This window comes from Corythoichthys intestinalis, chromosome 15 (assembly GCF_030265065.1).
Source record: "Corythoichthys intestinalis isolate RoL2023-P3 chromosome 15, ASM3026506v1, whole genome shotgun sequence".
NCBI lineage: Eukaryota > Metazoa > Chordata > Actinopteri > Syngnathiformes > Syngnathidae > Corythoichthys > Corythoichthys intestinalis.
Genome location: NC_080409.1, coordinates 19,904,591 through 19,923,734, shown reverse-complemented (window position 1 = coordinate 19,923,734; position 19,144 = coordinate 19,904,591). Strand labels below are relative to the sequence as shown.

The 19,144-nt window shown below is 41.0% G+C and overlaps 2 protein-coding genes across 6 annotated transcripts in view; one reads left to right on the top strand and one right to left on the bottom strand.

Annotated features, from left to right (window-relative positions):
- Positions 1-14,689, top strand: part of lck (LCK proto-oncogene, Src family tyrosine kinase) — a 34,849-nt gene extending 20,160 nt beyond the window's left edge. The window contains exons 10-13 of the mRNA XM_057858833.1: positions 6,686-6,762; positions 12,092-12,245; positions 13,755-13,886; positions 13,977-14,689. Coding sequence (XP_057714816.1) covers positions 6,686-6,762; positions 12,092-12,245; positions 13,755-13,886; positions 13,977-14,173 — 560 coding nt within the window. The 3' untranslated portion in view covers positions 14,174-14,689. The remainder of the gene's footprint in view (positions 1-6,685; positions 6,763-12,091; positions 12,246-13,754; positions 13,887-13,976) is intronic.
- Positions 13,731-19,144, bottom strand: part of dnah2 (dynein, axonemal, heavy chain 2) — a 48,863-nt gene continuing 43,449 nt past the window's right edge. For all 5 annotated transcript variants that reach the window (XM_057858828.1, XM_057858829.1, XM_057858830.1 and 2 more), the window contains 7 exons: positions 18,749-18,983; positions 17,883-18,031; positions 17,657-17,771; positions 17,265-17,441; positions 15,385-15,459; positions 15,150-15,300; positions 13,731-15,078 (listed from right to left, as the gene is read on the bottom strand). In XM_057858828.1, the coding sequence (XP_057714811.1) occupies positions 14,924-15,078; positions 15,150-15,300; positions 15,385-15,459; positions 17,265-17,441; positions 17,657-17,771; positions 17,883-18,031; positions 18,749-18,983 (1,057 nt within the window). In that variant the 3' untranslated portion in view covers positions 13,731-14,923. The remainder of the gene's footprint in view (positions 15,079-15,149; positions 15,301-15,384; positions 15,460-17,264; positions 17,442-17,656; positions 17,772-17,882; positions 18,032-18,748; positions 18,984-19,144) is intronic.

Below are 19,144 nucleotides of genomic sequence, written 5' to 3'. Positions count from 1 at the left end.
AGAGACTTTCGACAATATACGGCCTCTCTGCAGTGCATCCCCAGACGCATTATTAGCACAACCTAAATATAGTTAAAAACAAATAGCCACTCAACTAAGGCAGTTTATACCATATTTTGGCACTGAATCTTCTTTTCCCCTCTCCTTGTGCATATAAGTACAACAATGTGACTTTCAGTTGAGTTGTCAGAGATTATCAAGGGGCCGATAATATCAGCCGATAAAAGCATTTTAAAATGATATACGATAATATCGACATCGGTTTTTCATTATCTATATGTATGCTGTGTGAGTCATATGTGATATGGCAGTGCCTTATTGGCACGTGTACTTGATCCAAAAAAACTAATGTTTGCACTATTTTGATTTCAACAATAAATATTGTGGTGCAATGTAGCCACTTTTTCCATAACTTCAGTAGAAGTTCCTCTTATTTTTCACAAAATGTTATTTGGAAAACCATGAAGTTGTTACATTTATCATTATTAAAGCATCGATTGGGGCATGACAATACAATTAGCCATAATAATTTATGTCCACAAATGCATATACAGTATTGATATCAGTTTGATATCGGTATCAGATTATTTGGAATTGGACAATATCGGGATATCGGTTTTCGGTTAGAAAGTCATTATTGGAAAACTCCAATGTGAGGGATCAATAAACACATAGAAGCAGGAAAACGGAGTAATGTGTAATATTCTTTTTTTATTTATTTTTGTCTCAAAATTTATACAGTACCAAAATTGGTCGAGGTTTTGCCCCAAATATCACCACCAGCTGGCAGCGCAACTGAATGGCGCTCCTTTGTAAGTCTTCTGTGACTGGTTTGTCAAACAACCAACAGAGGCTTTACATGAAATTCTCTCTTTGTGTGAAATCCACGTGTAGACAGGAAACAATTGCTGCTTCTGTTGTCAAGAGAAAGGATGGCTTGGAGTTCCCGTCTTTTCAGTTGGTCCCTTTCTTTTACCATCGACGACAACAAAGACGGAAAATAACAGGCGTGTCCTCAGAGGCTCCTTGTGTGACCTTGACAAAGAGCGTTCATTTTGGCACTCGGACATCAAACGCAATCCAAGCACAGAGCAGTAAAGCCGCTTCTTTCCTGCCACAGACATTTTTTTAACAGCTTCCTTTTGTGTTGACGTAGCTGGCTGGCATGCAGAGGCATTGTTCTTTTCTAATCAAATCGCTAAAAACGTCTCAGGAAGTACAGTCGACGGTCGACTTACCATCAAATTGACTGATGCTCTTTGAACTTCCTTCCACTGTTATGTTCCCTGATGTGAACTGCTATTCCAGTCCAACTCCAGCCGGGTATTTTGGAAGCATGGAACCTCTTGGGAAAGTAGAAGATTCCAGTTTCTGGAGAAATTCCACGGGGATGCTTTTCTCTCTCATTGGTCACTTCCTATTAATTTTGGGTCATTTTTCTGTTAACTCATTGGCTGCCACAGACAAAAGCGAGACGTCCAATCCATTTGCCCCTTCCTGTCAAAATGGATTGGATGTCTAGCGTCTCATTCGTTCATTTGGCAAGCGAAGGTTTGTTCATTTGCCCCTCCCAGTCAAAATGGATTGAACGTCTAGCCCCGTTAATGGCACTTATATGCATTCACAGCCAGTGCTCGCAGTAAAAATTAATGGCGTACCGCAAGCAACACATCACTTCCGCTCAATAATATTCATGACATTAGTTACTGTTGCTAAGTAGGGACAAGTCACCGTTCGTCCCTAATAGGAAATGAATGGAAATCATGTACGAAGGAGACGTTTACAGAGCTAAACCTACCAATTCTCTCCGAAAATGATGTGCCTGGTGCCAAATTCACTGGCAAAGGTGTGGAAGAACATAAAAATGTTCAGTTAAAGAGAGTGTCGAAGGCTGAAAAAGACGAAAAAAAACGAGCCGACCTAAGCATAGCCTTAGCTTTTTTATCAACGCGACTGACAATGACATTCTCCTGTTTCAACAAGCTATCCTTTACCATCAGCCCTGTCTTTCTTATACATCCTCTGGTAGTCCTACGTCTCTGACCGTTCTTGGGGGTAATTTAGTTAGCTTTGTGTAGTGATCAAATGCTACTCAGTGTCAGCCAACAAACACATTTAATTTTTTCATTGATAACAAATCTTAATTCTATAATTTATTTACACTTCCCCCTTACTAAAGTTGTTACATATATATATATATATACATACATATATATATAACAGAAACGGTAACAGTGGCAGTCAGATACCATTGTAATTCTTTTCAGGTCATTCATTGTCAGACAGAAGCAGTACGGCATAACGTTACGCTAAAAAAATGAGTTAAAAATATAAAAATGGCTTACCTCTTTGTCCTCTGAAAGACTATGCTAACCCAACAAAATGTTTACTTCATATGAAATGTGAATGGATTCACCAAGCTGGTGTTAAAGTCCGCGCAAGTTGATTCGATCTTCACATTTTTTCCTCCCGAGTTTTTGGTTTCCGGAAATATATGACGAAAACATCCTTCATGTGTCGTAATGTCTAGAGTCGTTCCTACAAGTTCCAAAAAAGCAATGTGTGATCCGCATGTTCATTTTTGAAAGATTACCGGCGAAAAGTAGCACAAATTATATTGTTTCTATGCGAGGCCGGGTCTATAATGTCCCACTTCGGCTCTACTTCCGCTTTACGATGCGACGTCATGGTCTAAAAATAGCATGTGTGCGGTACGCCATTGGATGTCTATCGTTGTCAATGGTGGGCAATGAGTTAAGTTTTGGGTCACTTTCTTGTTAATTCTTGTTAAAACTTAGAGGTCACTTCCTGCACATTTTGGGGCATTTCAGGGTCACTTTCTATAGATTTTGGATTATTTCCTGTTGATTTTGGGGCATTTTGAGGACACTTTCTGTAGATTTGAGGGCTTTTAGAGGTCATTTCCTGTTGATATCAGGTCATTTTTATACCATTGGAAAAGAACGGGGTTATTGAAAATAAATGGGGCTTTTTTGTCAGAATTTGGTAACACTGTATATTTTAAGCAACTTTTTTTAGCCTTTATTTCCTTAATAAGAAATAATTCTCCCAGTACAAATAAATAATTCCTGTCAGTGGATCTAACACAGGGTTCACTAAATCTGGACCTCGATGCCAACAATCCTGTCGTGTTTTCTACGTCTCTCTCCCCTAACACACCTGAATCAAATGATTATGTCATCAGCAACCTCTCCAGAAGCCTGATAATGATCCTGATTATTTGATTCAGGTGTGTTGGAGGAGGGAGACATGAAAAACACGACAGGAAAAGTGGCTCCGAGGTCCGGATTTAGTGAACCCTGATCTAAGATGACTTGCCTGCTGGAGTTGAGAAAAATGTGGTGACAATTTTCCTAGACTGGTTCAAAAGAGAGAGTTGCTTGGCTAAAACTTCACAGAGGTGACTCGACATCACCTCTGTGAAGTTTTCATGTTTTGCTCATGTTTTTTCATGAGCACTCTGACTTCCTCCCACCTTTCAAAAACATGAATGTTAATCTAAGACTCTTAATGGTCCATATAGATGTCTGACAGTGTGATTGAGTGATGAAATGTGCTAAGTGTAGCATAACTCCTGTCCAAGGGCGTAGGTTTGGTCTCAACACTGGTAGGGACGATATACAGTGCCTTGCAAAAGTATTCGGCCCCCTTGAACCTTGCAACCTTTCGCCACATTTCAGGCTTCAAACATAAAGATATAAAATTTTAATTTTTTGTCAAGAATCAACAACAAGTGGGACACAATTGTGAAGTGGAACAAAATTTATTGGATAATTTAAACTTTTTTAACAAATAAAAAACTGAAAAGTGGGGCGTGCAATATTATTCGGCCCCCTTGCGTTAATACTTTGTAGCGCCACCTTTTGCTCCAATTACAGCTGCAAGTCGCTTGGGGTATGTTTCTATCAGTTTTGCACATCGAGAGACTGACATTCTTGCCCATTCTTCCTTGCAAAACAGCTCGAGCTCAGTGAGGTTGGATGGAGAGTGTTTGTGAACAGCAGTCTTCAGCTCTTTCCACAGATTCTCGATTGGATTCAGGTCTGAACTTTGACTTGGCCATTCTAACACCTGGATACGTTTATTTTTGAACAATTCCATTGTAGATTTGGCTTTATGTTTTGGATCATTGTCCTGTTGGAAGATAAATCTCCCAGTCTCAGGTCTTGTGCAGATACCAACAGGTTTTCTTCCAGAATGTTCCTGTATTTGGCTGCATCCATCTTCCCGTCAATTTTAACCATCTTCCCTGTCCCTGCTGAAGAAAAGCAGGCCCAAACCATGATGCTGCCACCACCATGTTTGACAGTGGGGATGGTGTGTTCAGGGTGATGAGCTGTGTTGCTTTTACGCCAAACATATCGTTTTGCATTGTGGCCAAAAAGTTCAATTTTGGTTTCATCTGACCAAAGCACCTTCTTCCACATGTTTGGTGTGTCTCCCAGGTGGCTTGTGGCAAACTTTAAACGAGACTTTTTATGGATATCTTTGAGAAATGGCTTTCTTCTTGCCACTCTTCCATAAAGGCCAGATTTGTGCAGTGCACAACTGATTGTTGTCCTATGGACAGACTCTCCCACCTCAGCTGTAGATCTCTGCAGTTCATCCAGAGTGATCATGGGCCTCTTGGTTGCATCTCTGATCAGTTTTCTCCTTGTTTGAGAAGAAAGTTTGGAAGGACGGCCGGGTCTTGGTAGATTTGCAGTGGTCTGATGCTCCTTCCATTTCAATATGATGGCTTGCACAGTGCTCCTTGAGATGTTTAAAACTTGGGAAATCTTTTTGTATCCAAATCCGGCTTTAAACTTCTCCACAACAGTATCTCGGACCTGCCTGGTGTGTTCCTTGGTTTTCATAATGCTCTCTGCACTTTAAACAGAACCCTGAGACTATCACAGAGCAGGTGCATTTATACGGAGACTTGATTACACACAGGTGGATTCTATTTATCATCATCGGTCATTTAGGACAACATTGGATCATTCAGAGATCCTCACTGAACTTCTGGAGTGAGTTTGCTGCACTGAAAGTAAAGGGGCCGAATAATATTGCACGCCCCACTTTTCAGTTTTTTATTTGTTAAAAAAGTTTAAATTATCCAATAAATGTTGTTCCACTTCACGATTGTGTCCCACTTGTTGTTGATCCTAGACAAAAAACTTAATTTCATATCTTTATGTTTGAAGCCTGAAATGTGGCGAAAGGTTGCAAGATTCAAGGGGGCCGAATACTTTTGCAAGGCACTGTAACAGCATAACCTGCATGTACACTTTTTGCTGGGGACGGGACATTAATAAGACCGAACAGATTATTGTACGGGGGTCAGAGCTACATTTCTCACGAATATGAACCTAATTTATTGATATGCTAAATGATCAATGCAAAAATAAATCTGTATTAACTTAACTTTCATGTGTATTGGTTCAGGTGATACAATGTTCGATTTAAACCTTTGTTTTCAAAAACTGCTAAAGAAATATTTTGAAGTGCAAGTCCCTTTAAAAAAAAAAAAAAAAAACAGGGAGCTATGCATGGGTCCACTTCTGGAGCACCCCTTGACTCAAACTATTTGTAATATAAAAATGATTTGGAAAAAAAATGAATGAAAAAAAAATCTGACCTATCCATACATCTGAGGCATACTAGATTACCCCAAGACCCAAACCAAAGTACTCTGATGAAATTCTGATTTGCAATTTCATTTCACAGATTTTTTTTCATGATCATGAGTACCAATTCAGGGTGTACCCTGCCTACTGCCCATAGTTAGCTGGGATAAGCTCAAGCACCCCCGCGCCCTTGTGAGGTATAGGGGCATGGAAAATGAATAAATTAATATTCATGAGTCCCCCTGAAGTGGACACGTTTTTGGATAGCTCCGTGTTTTTTTTTTTTTTTTTAAAATAAAGGGACTTGCAATCTGAAGCCACCATGTTGCATTACTGTAATGCACATAATGCAAACAATGATCCAAATGAGGGACGGCTATCTGGACTTGGTTGTTCCTTGTGGAGGCTGGCTTGACCGCCATAGTTTTGCAGGTTAGCAAGTTCACACAGTTTAATGTTATGCTAACCCTGATGCAGGTCAGACTTCCAGTGGCAAAATTAGTGGTGGTTCCCCTACTGCCACAACATTGACATCTTTTTACATTATTTAGATTGGTTGCCCCCCCCCCAAAAAAAAAAACCTCTAATATCCCTGCTCGTCAAAGGGAGCGTGTCATGTCATCAGCCAATCAACGTGTGTTTGAAGGAAAAAAAAAACGGACCAGCGCATTCTGTAAGTGAAAAGGGATAAATGTAATTCTGTACATAATGAAAATAATTCACTTAATAATGGTAGGGTCTATTCTATCCTTACAACATATGGGAAGACAATCTAAATTATATTATAACTGAACTCATTTTCAATGCAAATAAGGTTGCTTAAAAGTCGGTGGGGACGATTTGAGCATCCTGAAAAGTTGGTAGTGTTATGTCCCTACAGCCCCTATGCAAACCTACGCCCTTGCTCGTGCCAGCTGGGACAGCTCATCTGTGTACCCAACAAGCCCAAATTGTATTATATCCAGCCCATTAATGTGTTAAAAAAAAGAGAAAAAATGGATAGCTTGATGTTGTGTGGAAAGTAGTATTGACTACGAAATCTATATTTTTGACAGGTAGCTTGCTGGATTACCTAAAAACAAGACAAGGGAGTAATTTGTCGATGAAAACTTTGATAGACATGGCATCCCAGGTAAGACAATTTTTCAGTCTGTCTCCATATAGCTTCTTTTACACACATTTTGATTTTCCTTTTTTTCACTAGCGTGAACCCTCACAGGCGGAATGTCGGTCAGTTTGGCGCTGAAATATAGACTTAATGTAACCCAATTGATGCTGGAGGTTTCGTGGTGCTCGAAAACATTCACATTATTTCATTCCACACGTTCATTCACATTTTATCTGCACATTGGAGCTCAATAAATCACAATAAATCCCACAATCTGCCCCAGAGTTCCACATTTTGGGCAAAAAAGCCAAAGTTACGCTTTGCCTGCCAGAGGGATTTCATCCTGATCCTCCATGTGCTTTAGCCAGCATGTAGTGCGTCTCAGGCAGCCCAAGAGTTACACATGGCGCCAGGCGGTTTATCGCTGTATTTTCATCCATACATGCTCGAAAACGACAATAATAGATTGCGCCAAGTTGGCAGGCGTGTTCACGCTCGTCACGCTGCTTCAACGTGCCCCATTTTGGCCATTAAAATCCAAAATTAAGCTTTGTACGAAAGCCAGTATTTCACTCTGGCTCTCTGGGCCAACACTGACGGCCAAGAGAGCGCGCGCATTGTCTTTAAGTCCAAACTACAGGGGGTGGATAACGGTGGCAATAATAACTGCGCATTAAAATAAAATTGACGGTGTCAAAGGGGTTTTGCGTTAACACTTTACAGAGCCGGTTGTAGGCAGGCATGTATAAGGGGGCGGTCATATGTAGGGGCATCATACTAAGGGTGTAGGTTTGGGCTCAACATTGGTAGGGACGATATAACAGCATAACATGCATGTACACTTTTTGCTGGGGACGCAAAGTTAATAAGACCGAACAGAGTGGGTAAACAGGGGTCAGGGCTACATTTCTCACGAATATGAACCTAATTAATTGACAGGCTAACTGATCATGGCAAAAAAAATCTGTATTGCGTTATACCAGTGCTTCTCAATTATTTTCTGTTACGCCCCTCATAGGAAGACACTATGCGCTCATGCACTGGTCCTCATGGGAAACGCAGTCTTCAAAAAACTACCGCTTTTGTCCACAAGCGTCGCTAAAATCAACCAAAACTGAAAGGTTGCCAGATGTTGCTTTAAGACCACATAAACAAAACAAAAATTTAAATTGGGTAGAAGGGGGTAAACCTCGGTTCACTGCAATTCTAACAGTTTAATTAATGTTAACAGCAGAAAATACAACAGTGGCGGACACTTCTCTCTAAGCAGCTTCCTACTCGAGTTTTGCAGGTTAGCAAATTCACACAGTTTAATGTTATCCAAACTCTGATGCAGGTTGTAGCAAAATTTCAGTAGCAAAATTAGTGGTGTGTTTCCCACCTCCATAACATTGACGTGTTTTTACATTACTTACAGTGGCTGCTGCTGGCTGAAAAAAAAAGCTTCTAATATACCTCCTCTTTGAAGGGGGCGGATGAGGCGGCATGTTGGCGACATGTTATATTTTTGTCGGGTCAGTGCGTGTGTGTGTGTTTGGAGGGGGGGGGTCAAGTCATCAGCCAATGAAACGTGAGTTTGAGGGGGGGAAAATGGAATAGTACATTCAGCAAGTAGAAAAGGGATATAAGTCTGAACACAATGAAAATAATTCTCTTAATAATGGGAGGGTCAATTGTATCCTTACAACATATGGTAAGGCAATCTAAATTAACTATATAACTGAGCTCATTATAAAATGCAAATTAGGTCGCGTAAAAGTTTGTGGGGACAATTTGACCATCCTTAAAAGTTGGTAGTGTTATGTCCCTACCGTCCCTATGCAAACCTACGCCCTTGCATCATACGTACACATCATGCTCCAGCACCCATAACCCCCCCCACCCCCCCCCCCCCCACACACACACACACAGTGCTTATCGTAACAGCGTTTTCTTCATTGAATTGGGTTGTTAGCTGTGTCCAACCCCTATGCGTAAAGAAGTGGATTGGACTTAGTCAGGCCTCAACTTTCAGACGTGTCGAATTTGGGTATCCCACCTGAGGACTAAGCTTCTGCTGTTGTAGCTCTTAAGGTCACCTAGGGATGCAAACACCCTGACCACAATAAGGTGACAATCACTCAAGGGGGGGGAACAGAACAATAAAGAATATAAAGCATCCTTCACCCAGATTTTATAAACTACGGTAACAACATAACATATACAGTATCTTAATTGGATGACTTTCTCAACATCTGAAATTTTGATTTGAGGGGGCAAGACATTTATTAGAGGGAACACTGCCCCGCCCCTGCATAGAGCCAGCCTTGACGCTTTAACTGGCAGCATTATATATATGTATGTATATATATATACACACACGTTACAAATTGATCGACAACAAAACTGAACAAGGGACCTCAAATAAAAAATGCTGATACAAGAATGCAATATCAACAGAAGAGAGGGCATTTTGGTAGCCTATCATGCGGAGAACTGAAGTCTTAAATAAACAGACCTTCTTAAATGTTGTGTTTCGGACAAGTATTGCACAACCAAAGGCACCAATGGCGTACATTCTTTGAGGGTCTAAAATGTGCACTTCAGGCCAAGCAAACAAATGCTTACAATCCCCTCATTGTATGTGATCCATGACTTCAGCTCATACGTGGAAATGGTCAGAAGAAATAGCCTGCAACTGGATCAAAGCTAGGTGGATATTCTGGGATGGGAACTAGGATGTGTTCAAGTATGGGTGGTATTCAGCAGGCCCATTTGAGGGTGAAATGGGCGGAGGACATCGGTAGAGATGAAAGGTGCTGTCAAGGATGGATGAGAAAGTGTTTTCATCCTGACCTGTGAAAATTCCTACTATTAAAAGCCAACCAGTCCAGGGTGTAGTCTGCCTTTCACTCATCACTTAAAAGTGTATGTGTCTTTGTCTGTACACTATACTATATACAGTTGGGGCAAATAAGTATTTAGTCAACCACTAATTGTGCAAGTTCTCCCACTTGAAAATATTAGAGAGGCCTGTGATTGTCAACATGGGTAAACCTCAACCATGAGAGACAGAATGTGGGGGGAAAAAACTGAAAATCACATTGTTTGATTTTTAAAGAATTTATTTGCAAATCATGGTGGAAAATAAGTATCTGGTCAATACCAGAAGTTCATCTCAATACTTTTTATGTACCCTTTGTTGGCAACAACGGAGGCCAAACGTTTTCTGTAACTCTTCACAAGCTTTTCACACACTGTTGCTGGTATTTTGGCCCGTTCCTCCATGCAGATCTCCTCTAGAGCAGTGATGTTTTGGGGCTGTCGTTGGGCAAAATGGACTTTCAACTCCCTCCACAGATTTTCTATGGGGTTGAGATCTGGAGACTGGCTAGGCCACTCCAGGACCTTGAAATGCTTCTTAAGAAGCCACTCCTTTGTTGCCCTGGCTGTGTGTTTGGGATCATTGTCACGCTGAAAGACCCAGCCACGTCTCATCTTCAATGCCCTTGCTGATGGAAGGAGATTTTCACTCAAAATCTCTCGATACATTGCCCCATTCATTATTTCCTTTACACAGATCAGTCGTCCTGGTCCCTTTGCAGAAAAACAGCCCCAAAGTATGATATTTCCACCTCCATGCTTCACAGTGGGTATGGTGCAATTCAGTATTCTTTTTCCTCCAAACACGAGAACCTGTGTTTCTACCAAAAAGTTCTATTTTGGTTTCATATGACCATAACACATTCTCCCAGTCCTTTTCTGGATCATCCAAATGCTCTCTAACGAACCGCAGACGGGCCTGGATGTGTACTTTCTTCAACAGGGGGACATGTCTGGCAGTGCAGGATTTGAGTCCCTAGCGGCGCATAGTGTTACTGATTGTACCCTTTGTTACTGTGGTCCCAACTCTCTGTAGGTCATTCACTAGGTCCCCCCGTGTGGTTCTGGGACTTTTGGTCACCGTTCTTGTTATCATTTTGACGCCACGGGGTGAGGAGGGAGTTGAAAGTCCATGTTGCCCAACGACGGCCCCGAAACATTACTGCACTAGAGGAGATCTGCATGGAGGAATGGGCTAAAATACCAGCAACAGTGTGTGAAAAGCTTGTGAAGAGTTACAGAAAACTTTTGGCCTCTGTTACTGCCAGTGTTGGGAGTAACGCCGTTATAAATAACGCCGTTACGTTATTTTTTCAGTAACGGGGTAATCTAACTAATTACTTTTCCCGCCGTTACAACGCCGTTACCGTTACTGATGGTCAAAAGCGGTGCGTTACTTACTCTGAATAAATTGAAGAAACTACCAGCCGTGTCGAGTCGACTCTCTGCTCTGTTGATTTGTCATCCAAGACTTTGGGTGCGTTTAGGTTCGAGAATAGCGCACGTACTTCTGACTCCAAGCTGTTTGTCCCTGCTCATTCAATTAGACAATGCTTTCCAAAGTTTGGTAACATTTCTGTGTTTGCTCCACCTGATGCTAGCCTCGTTCCCATCTACCAATGTCAGCCAGTAATAATTCTGCTTCCATCTTGAGGATGGCAGGCGCTTTGAAGGTGACGTGAATTGTCGGGAAACGAGCCTACCTAAATGCAGCCCCTCGAGAGATGCGATGGAAGTGATTGTGATTGGCTGAGGGTTAGATTCATGTGTCGTGGTAAGCCAATCAGAGCCGGTGATTTCACAAGCAAACCGGAACAGCGCGTGCGGCAAACACACATACGCAAAACAGATGCACAGGGTCGGGATGGCAGAGCATTCAGAAGAAAAACTGTCCTTTAAGAGGCGGAGATATAGACACTATTTCAAGTTTGTCGAAATTAAAGGAAAGAACCTGCATGTAATGTGTAATTTATGTCCCGGGGCAAAGCTTTTGTCGACATCTGTGGTAAGCAATTCAAATCTGCTGAAGCACCTAACAAGTTAACTACCTGTGTTCTTCTCTATTCCACTGACTCGAATACTGCTCAGAAAATTTCAAATTCTTTGACATACAACAAGTTCTTTTTAAAGTAACGGAAATAGTTACTTTCCCTGGTAACTAGTTACTTTTACTATAGAGTAATTCAGTTACTAACTCAGTTACTTTTTGGAAGAAGTAGTGAGTAATGTAACTAATTACTTTTTTAAAGTAACGTGCCCAACACTGGTTACTGCCAACAAAGGGTACATAACAAAGTATTGAGATGAACTTTTGGTATTGACCAAATACTTATTTTCCACCATGATTTGCAAATAAATTCTTTAAAAATCAAACAATGTGATTTTCTGAGTTTTTTTCCACATTCTGCCTTTCATGGTTGAGCACCTAAAATGTGTTTTTTGACTTCAAGAGCACGGATGGGCCTGACTGATGGTGTGCTGCTCCCTGCAGGTAGCAGACGGCATGGCTTACATCGAACAGAAGAATTACATTCACAGGGACCTACGAGCCGCCAACATTCTGGTGTCCCATGAGCTCATCTGTAAAGTAGCAGACTTTGGACTTGCCAGACTCATTGAGGACAGTGATTATACGGCTAGGGAGGGTAAAAACATCATTTGCTCTATTTCATTTTATTCCCCTTCAATTTTGCTATGCACACACACAACATTAACATGTATGTTACTTGAGGTGGGTAGAGTAGTCAAAATTTTTATAAATGTAAGAGTAGCGTTACTTTAAAATAATATTACTCAAGTAAAAGTAGTCCAACGAAAATGTATTCAAGTACAAGTAAAAACGTATTTGGTGAAAAGAACACTCAATAGTAGCATTGTGAGTAAATGCTTAAGATGTTAGATTTTAATTAAACAAAGGTATTTTTTCTCAGCACAAAGTTATCTACGTGTATGACCTGTTATTATTATACTCCGAAGAAGACTATAACCTACTACATAACCAGATTAAGCCAAATAAATACCTCCCCAAAAAAATCATTGAATTCCATCGAGAGAAAAAAAATACACAATGAAGTATCATTTGTCCAAAGAGCATGAGTGCTCTCTAGAGGAGAAAACATATTTCCTATCATAAGACTAAAACGATCACATCTCCGGTTTTCTGTGTTCAATCTGTGCCAAATAAAAACTGGGAGAGGGATGAAAATCTGGCTTTCAAGTAATGTTGACGGCAGCTCTCTATGTCAAATACTTCATTTTTTTTAATGGTGCTTTAAAGATGCTATATGATTGAACAGGCCAGCGTGATCATAGAACAGCAAGCTTGAGTCTGATTGGTATAGTGGAGTCATGTGATTATTTTTGCGACATCTCATTGGTGAAACTGGTAACGCCTCTCTTGGCGTCTCTGGCAAAAAAAAAAAAAAAACTTAATATGTAAAATAAAGAGGAAAATGTAACGACCAGTGTAGCCCAAAGTAACGGAGGAAGAAAAGCATTTCTTCACAGATCTACTCAAGTAAAAAGTATGGCGAAATAAAACTACTCTTACACAATAGTACACTTTTCTCCAAAAGTTACTCAAGTAAATGTAATGGTAAATGTTAGTAATATACTGAAGCGGTTAGTAACGCATTTACTATGTTAGACTTTTATTCATATTTAACTTATTGTGCAAACAGGCCAGTGAGTTACTTGAGTAATAGCACTGTTACTGTATATATGTAACTAAACATTTTGAAATGACTGGTAAAATTGAAATCTTAAATGTTGCGAAAGTTGAAAAATGGAAGTGTTGTGCGTGTAGATTATGTATACATGACTACTTGAGATTTTAAGAGTGTACTGGCAGGTGAAAATAGACTGTGCCGTTGGCTCAGTGGTTAGCAAAACTGACTACCGCCGTGAAAAAGCTTGGATTCAAACTCTTGTTGGAGAATGGAGAACAAGAGAGCACTTTGATGTCACCACAATCAGACTGGTTGTATTTTACAGTAATTTGAAGCAAAACAACAGTTTTTAATAAATATATGAAATAGTTGTTTTTTTTTTTAATTCGATAAACGTTTTAGTTTCCTGTATATTTAATTGTCTAAATATGGCAACCACATCTGCCAGTATTTTACCGTAAATTCAATTTAAATTCATGTCTACAGGAGCCAAGTTTCCCATCAAGTGGACTTCCCCTGAAGCTATAAACTATGGAAAATTTTCCATCAAGTCTGATGTGTGGTCCTTCGGAATCCTCCTAACAGAAGTAGTCACCTATGGTCGCATACCATACCCTGGTAAACTTTCATTTGCTTCGTCCTTGTAGTATTTCCATAAATTCCTTCACGTTATCCATAATGGGAGTTAACTGTTCCATCAATTTTTAGGTATGTCCAACCCGGAGGTGATCCAGTGCCTGGAGCAGGGCTACAGAATGCCAAAGCCAGAAAAGTGTTCAGATGGACTTTATAATGTTATGTGTCTCTGCTGGAGGGATAACCCAGAAACTAGACCCACCTTTGAATACCTGAGAAGTGTTTTGGAAGACTTCTTTATTGCCACAGAGCGTCAGTACCAGGCATAGCCGGGAATGCTCACATTCACATTCCCACTGTAAAGACCAAGACTGTGCACGTAGTCATTTGCTGCTTGCTGTTATGCTTCAGCTACACTGTATCTTTAATCACAATTATAAAAGGAATGTTTTGTTTTTTTCTCTCCTGTGACATCGATTGTCTTCTGTGTACAATAAATCATTTCACAATTTTAGCGCATTGGCAGCCATTGCCTGTGACAACTTTCCAATGATGTGGCTATTTTCATCTTTCTGCTTTGAATTTAGTTTATCACCAGTGGACATCAAACCCATTTGAAGTCCAGGTTGTTTGTTTTGATTCTGAATGTGAAGATGAGACATGGTTGCTCATTATCAATCCCCAAAAAATGAAAAATCCAAAACCATTTTTTTTTTGTTTTTCAAACTCCTTCACATACATAAAGAATAACCATTAAGTTACTGTCTGAAAATTTGAACGTAGCTGGTTTAAAAATTGTAGTACAAAAATGTAAACAGTCATTGGACCTGAGAGGGAAAGGTTTAGACAACTTACATTTCAAGTTAATTCCTTGGGTATAAAAGCAACAAAAGACAAAGAAGAATGAAGAAACTATGAAATGCAGGCTACTGATAAAGGAGCAGCATATAAACATTCTATTCATTCATCTCGGAAATTGCACACAACCTCACCAAGTAACTTTTTTTTTTCCGCAAGCAAAATGGACAACACATGCCATTAGAAAAAAACAAAAGATGTGTCCAGGTAGTACCAGTGCATCAGCTGTCCAAGCTCATGAGCAGCGCTGCGCCTCTCTTGATCCAGTGATCCGGATTTACGCTGCCTGATTTAAGCTCCACGGCGATAACAAAAGAGGCTCTGCCCGCCCCGCCCGAACGAATAGGGAAGTAGTAGCAAGGACAAACGTATGTGTCTACAAACCACAAAGGTGGGATAATTTAGCCACCGCAAAAGGACGAAGTGCAATGTTAAATATGCGCTTACTCTTGGCCATCTTTTTCCGGTTCTCAACAGGCTTAAAGTTGATGGCGGGAATAGGACAAACCATTTGCATGGGCGCGGCCTCCACCAGACATGTGCCCTTTTTATTCCAAGCGGCCCCCTCCAGGAACAGCCCTCGCACATACACTCCATCCTGAAGGCCGACAAGCAACACATTGGATATTGAGTGATAAGTACTGCAGAGCAAAATGAGAAGTGAAGACACTATCGGAATCACCTTGGGTGGGTTCTGTATATGGGCCTCATCTAGTGTGGAGACAGTAAAGTCCCAAGACAGCGTGTCAACTGATACCTGCATATAGGAAGATTGTGCTTGTCAACATGGCAGTGGTTAATAGAGCCATACCAATTCTCTATTCAAAAAAACAAAGACAATGCCAAATTTCTAGTATAGTTGAGATATGAGAGACCAGGCAAGCAAGTGTTTCTCGATGCAAACCATCATACATTTTTTGTTTGTTTGTTTGCTTTAAACTGCAAGCATAAATGTGAGATGTAAAATCAACAGAACTCTCATCAGAGTAAAACAGTTTGGTAGGTAGTTAATTTTCAAAAATAGGCTTCAGAAAGCAGATATTTGAACACAAACAGAGGCACGAGCAACACATGGAGACAATATCACAATTCTCTCAGCAGCCATTTATTATCTTCTGTGGAAAAAAGGTTGCCTGGTACACCAGACTCACCGCTGTTCCAGCTATTGAGTCTGGCCACCATTCCCGCGGATACAATTTCCAGGGCGGAGCAAGCCACATTAAACAGTCAGCGGAGTGGACCAATCAGCGACGGGCAGACGTGACGTTAGTAAAATGACGAGGGAATGACGAGAGACTTGTGCACGGAAGTAAACATACGAAGAGAGCGGAGTTTATTCAACATGGCTAGCGCGAGACAGGCTGTTGTCAATGACTCGTGTCGATGTGTTTTTGGTAATTTAAAACGGATTTTACCGTGGATTGGAACATATTCTCGGCTCTGCCGTTCACCATCTGTGTTTTTGTGGAGACGACTTTCGACGCGCAAGAGTGACGTTGCTCGTTAAGAACACGTCACGTTTTGTACCTGCTCGAGAGGCCGTTAAAGGGATGGTTCCCAGACTATACTCTCAGTGTTTGAAAAATACAGGGAGAATAGTCTGGCAGAGCCAGGCAAGAAAAAAGGGACAAATATCATTCCAGCTACTGTAACTGAAGCGCTGAGAATAGTGGTGACCCCTACTTGTTTAGTTTTGTATGCATTGTGCTGCTGCCGCACAGTGCCCAAGTGAAAGCAATCAAGAAGCAGCAGCACAATTATTCTAATTCTAAAACAATTGAATTCTTTACCTCATCCTTCTGCTGTGAATAGCCCTGAGTTCATCACAGTAGACGCCCAATTTATTTAAAGTGGGAGGTTGACAGCAAACGAACAAACGTGTCCAGCCCACCCACTTTAAATTGAATAAAAGTCTGGCACTTTCAATGGGAGCAAATGAGTTAAGCAGTGTAAGACCAAGCCATGATAGCAATGAATTTATTGCCACCCGAGTATGCAGTAATTTAGTATTAAAAGAAAAAAAAAAAAAAGATTTTTTTCTTTTAAAAAACATGGTATTGGTACAGCAGGGGTCCCCAAACTTTTTCTTGTTAGGGGCTACATAACTTTTCCCTTCTCTGATGAGAGGTCGGGGTCAGTTTGTAACAGAAAAGGTGTGGCGATTGCAGGAGTGCCTAAATGTAAACATTTACTGTTTTTCAGAAAGCCACAATCAAATAACCCTTTCTGGATTCTTCATGGAACAAAAGTAAATAAAATAAATATAATATAACATAATGTAATAACCAAATAACTCTCTCTGGGTTCTTCACAGAAAAAAGCCAGGAATTAAATAACACTATTGGAAAAAAATAAAAATAAATAAAATTATTGTTCAGGGGGCCGGACCAAATGTGGAGGCGGGCCGTAGTTTGGGGACCCCTGTGGTACAGTATCAGCATTGGCCAATTACACACAGCCAGGTGTCGGAATGAATACCGTTGCAACACAACAAAAACATTTTCAATGGTGAAGGATGATTTTAGACACTGCTTTACGTTCCGAATGTGTCCGCTACGTTACCTTGTTTTGCCGGGCAGCTGACTGCAGCACAGCGGTGAGGAAGCCGTTGGGGAACGTGAAGCCTGAAAGCCAGAACAAGATTGGAGGCGTCGCCAACTCGGCCCAACGCGAAAACTGAAGAACACGCTGGCAGAGGTCACGGGTCCATGCTGCCAGGGGCTTGAGCGAGGGGTATCCCTGGTGGACCGAGACCATGTCACTTTTCATCATCGTTGTTTGCTAAGCAATAATTCAAAACTGTACAGCATAACCACGTTAATGTGTGAGTAGGATGGCACAGCTATCATTCATGTTGTTGCACAATCCAGAAGAGTGTATAGATAAGAAAGCGAGGATGAAGAAGAGAAAGGCAAAAAGCTGGAATGGCAGCAAGAAACAGATTTTTCTGGCACCTTCTCCCATAGCGGTGGAACTCTGGCATCGTACATACAGTTGAAGGTCTCCTCCAAACTGGATGACATTACCACCAACCCTTTGATTCCCTTCTCCAGCTCCACTAACGACGACCTAACACACAAACATTTAACAAGATACTTCGAACCACTCTGAAAATGCAGATGTTGGGTCTGTTAGAATTTTATGTCTGAGAAAGAACACGTAGGAGCGTGGGCGCCGTACTTGATCATGGTCAGCAGTGCATTGTATCGCTGGATCTCTTGCAACAGAACCACATCAAGGGGTGAAGGATCAAGAAAGAGTGAGCTGGTACCATCGTAGTCTATCACATTCGGGATGGTCTGGCGCACGTCCGCCAACAGGTCCAACACCTTGACATGGTACAAATCCAATGTTTAAGACAACAACTGTGTTGGCCCATAAATCACATCACACTAAAATTTACACAAATCTCTCTGTCTGTACATCTTTTCTGTGTGTCTGGCTTTAAGAAATTTGATGAAAAGCTATAAAATAGAATGAAAAATTATATTGATGAGACAAAATAATTGTTTGCATTTCTACCACCAAGTGTAGTCATCGACAGTTCGACACATTCATCTGAAGCACTACTAAGGAATCAGAATATTCCAAACATTCGAAGATATAAGACATATAAGAGGTGTGTCATGTTATAGTATTTTGCATGAGGATTAACATTTCATGAATGGGACGTAAAAATGCCTAAATAGGATAGAGGACCAAACAGCTAATGCTGAAAGACAACACAGGCACAACATACTGAAACTCAAACAGTGAGGCAATAATGTCTCAATGCAAATGCAGATGACTGGTGCCAAAACCTACCAGTTATGTGCAGTGGTAGGTGAGTGGTAGGTACTTTATCCTCACTCATGTTGCACCCGCAATTCTATGATTTGAGGGTTTTTCATATACTCCAAAATTTTAGAGACATACTACATGGTGGTTCTGTGTATATAGTATAACTGTATTATGAGTATTCATGTGTTCTATTTACACTAATAAGCATCTCTTAGTGGTGCAATTTGTAGAGTATTTTTCAGCAATGTACATGGCAAAGCCCTCACCTTGTCCTCACGGCTGGGTCCTGACCCCGCAGAGCTGGCGCTGGTCACCTGGGGCTGTAGTGACAGAAGAGTGTCGAACAGGGTCCTGGTCTCTGCGATCTGGCTAGCTATGTCAGCATTAGGGTGCTGGCCAAATAAGTCGGGGTGCTCATGGGTTGGCAGCATGTTGATGAAGTCTTTGTAGGAGGACAAGGGTCCATCATGGGGTATGTAATATGCAGCTAAGGTTGACAACCTAGGAAGAGTTGAGAGAATGTGTTTGCGAAAAGGTGAAGGGTTGCGTCTTTGGCACCAGGGCCTTCACTGTCAGGATTTCTACACAGTCCAAGTTGGCTGAAACAAGTTGTGTTCCAAACGGAGAAATGCTAATGTCACCAGAGGCCAGCGGTCTGGCTC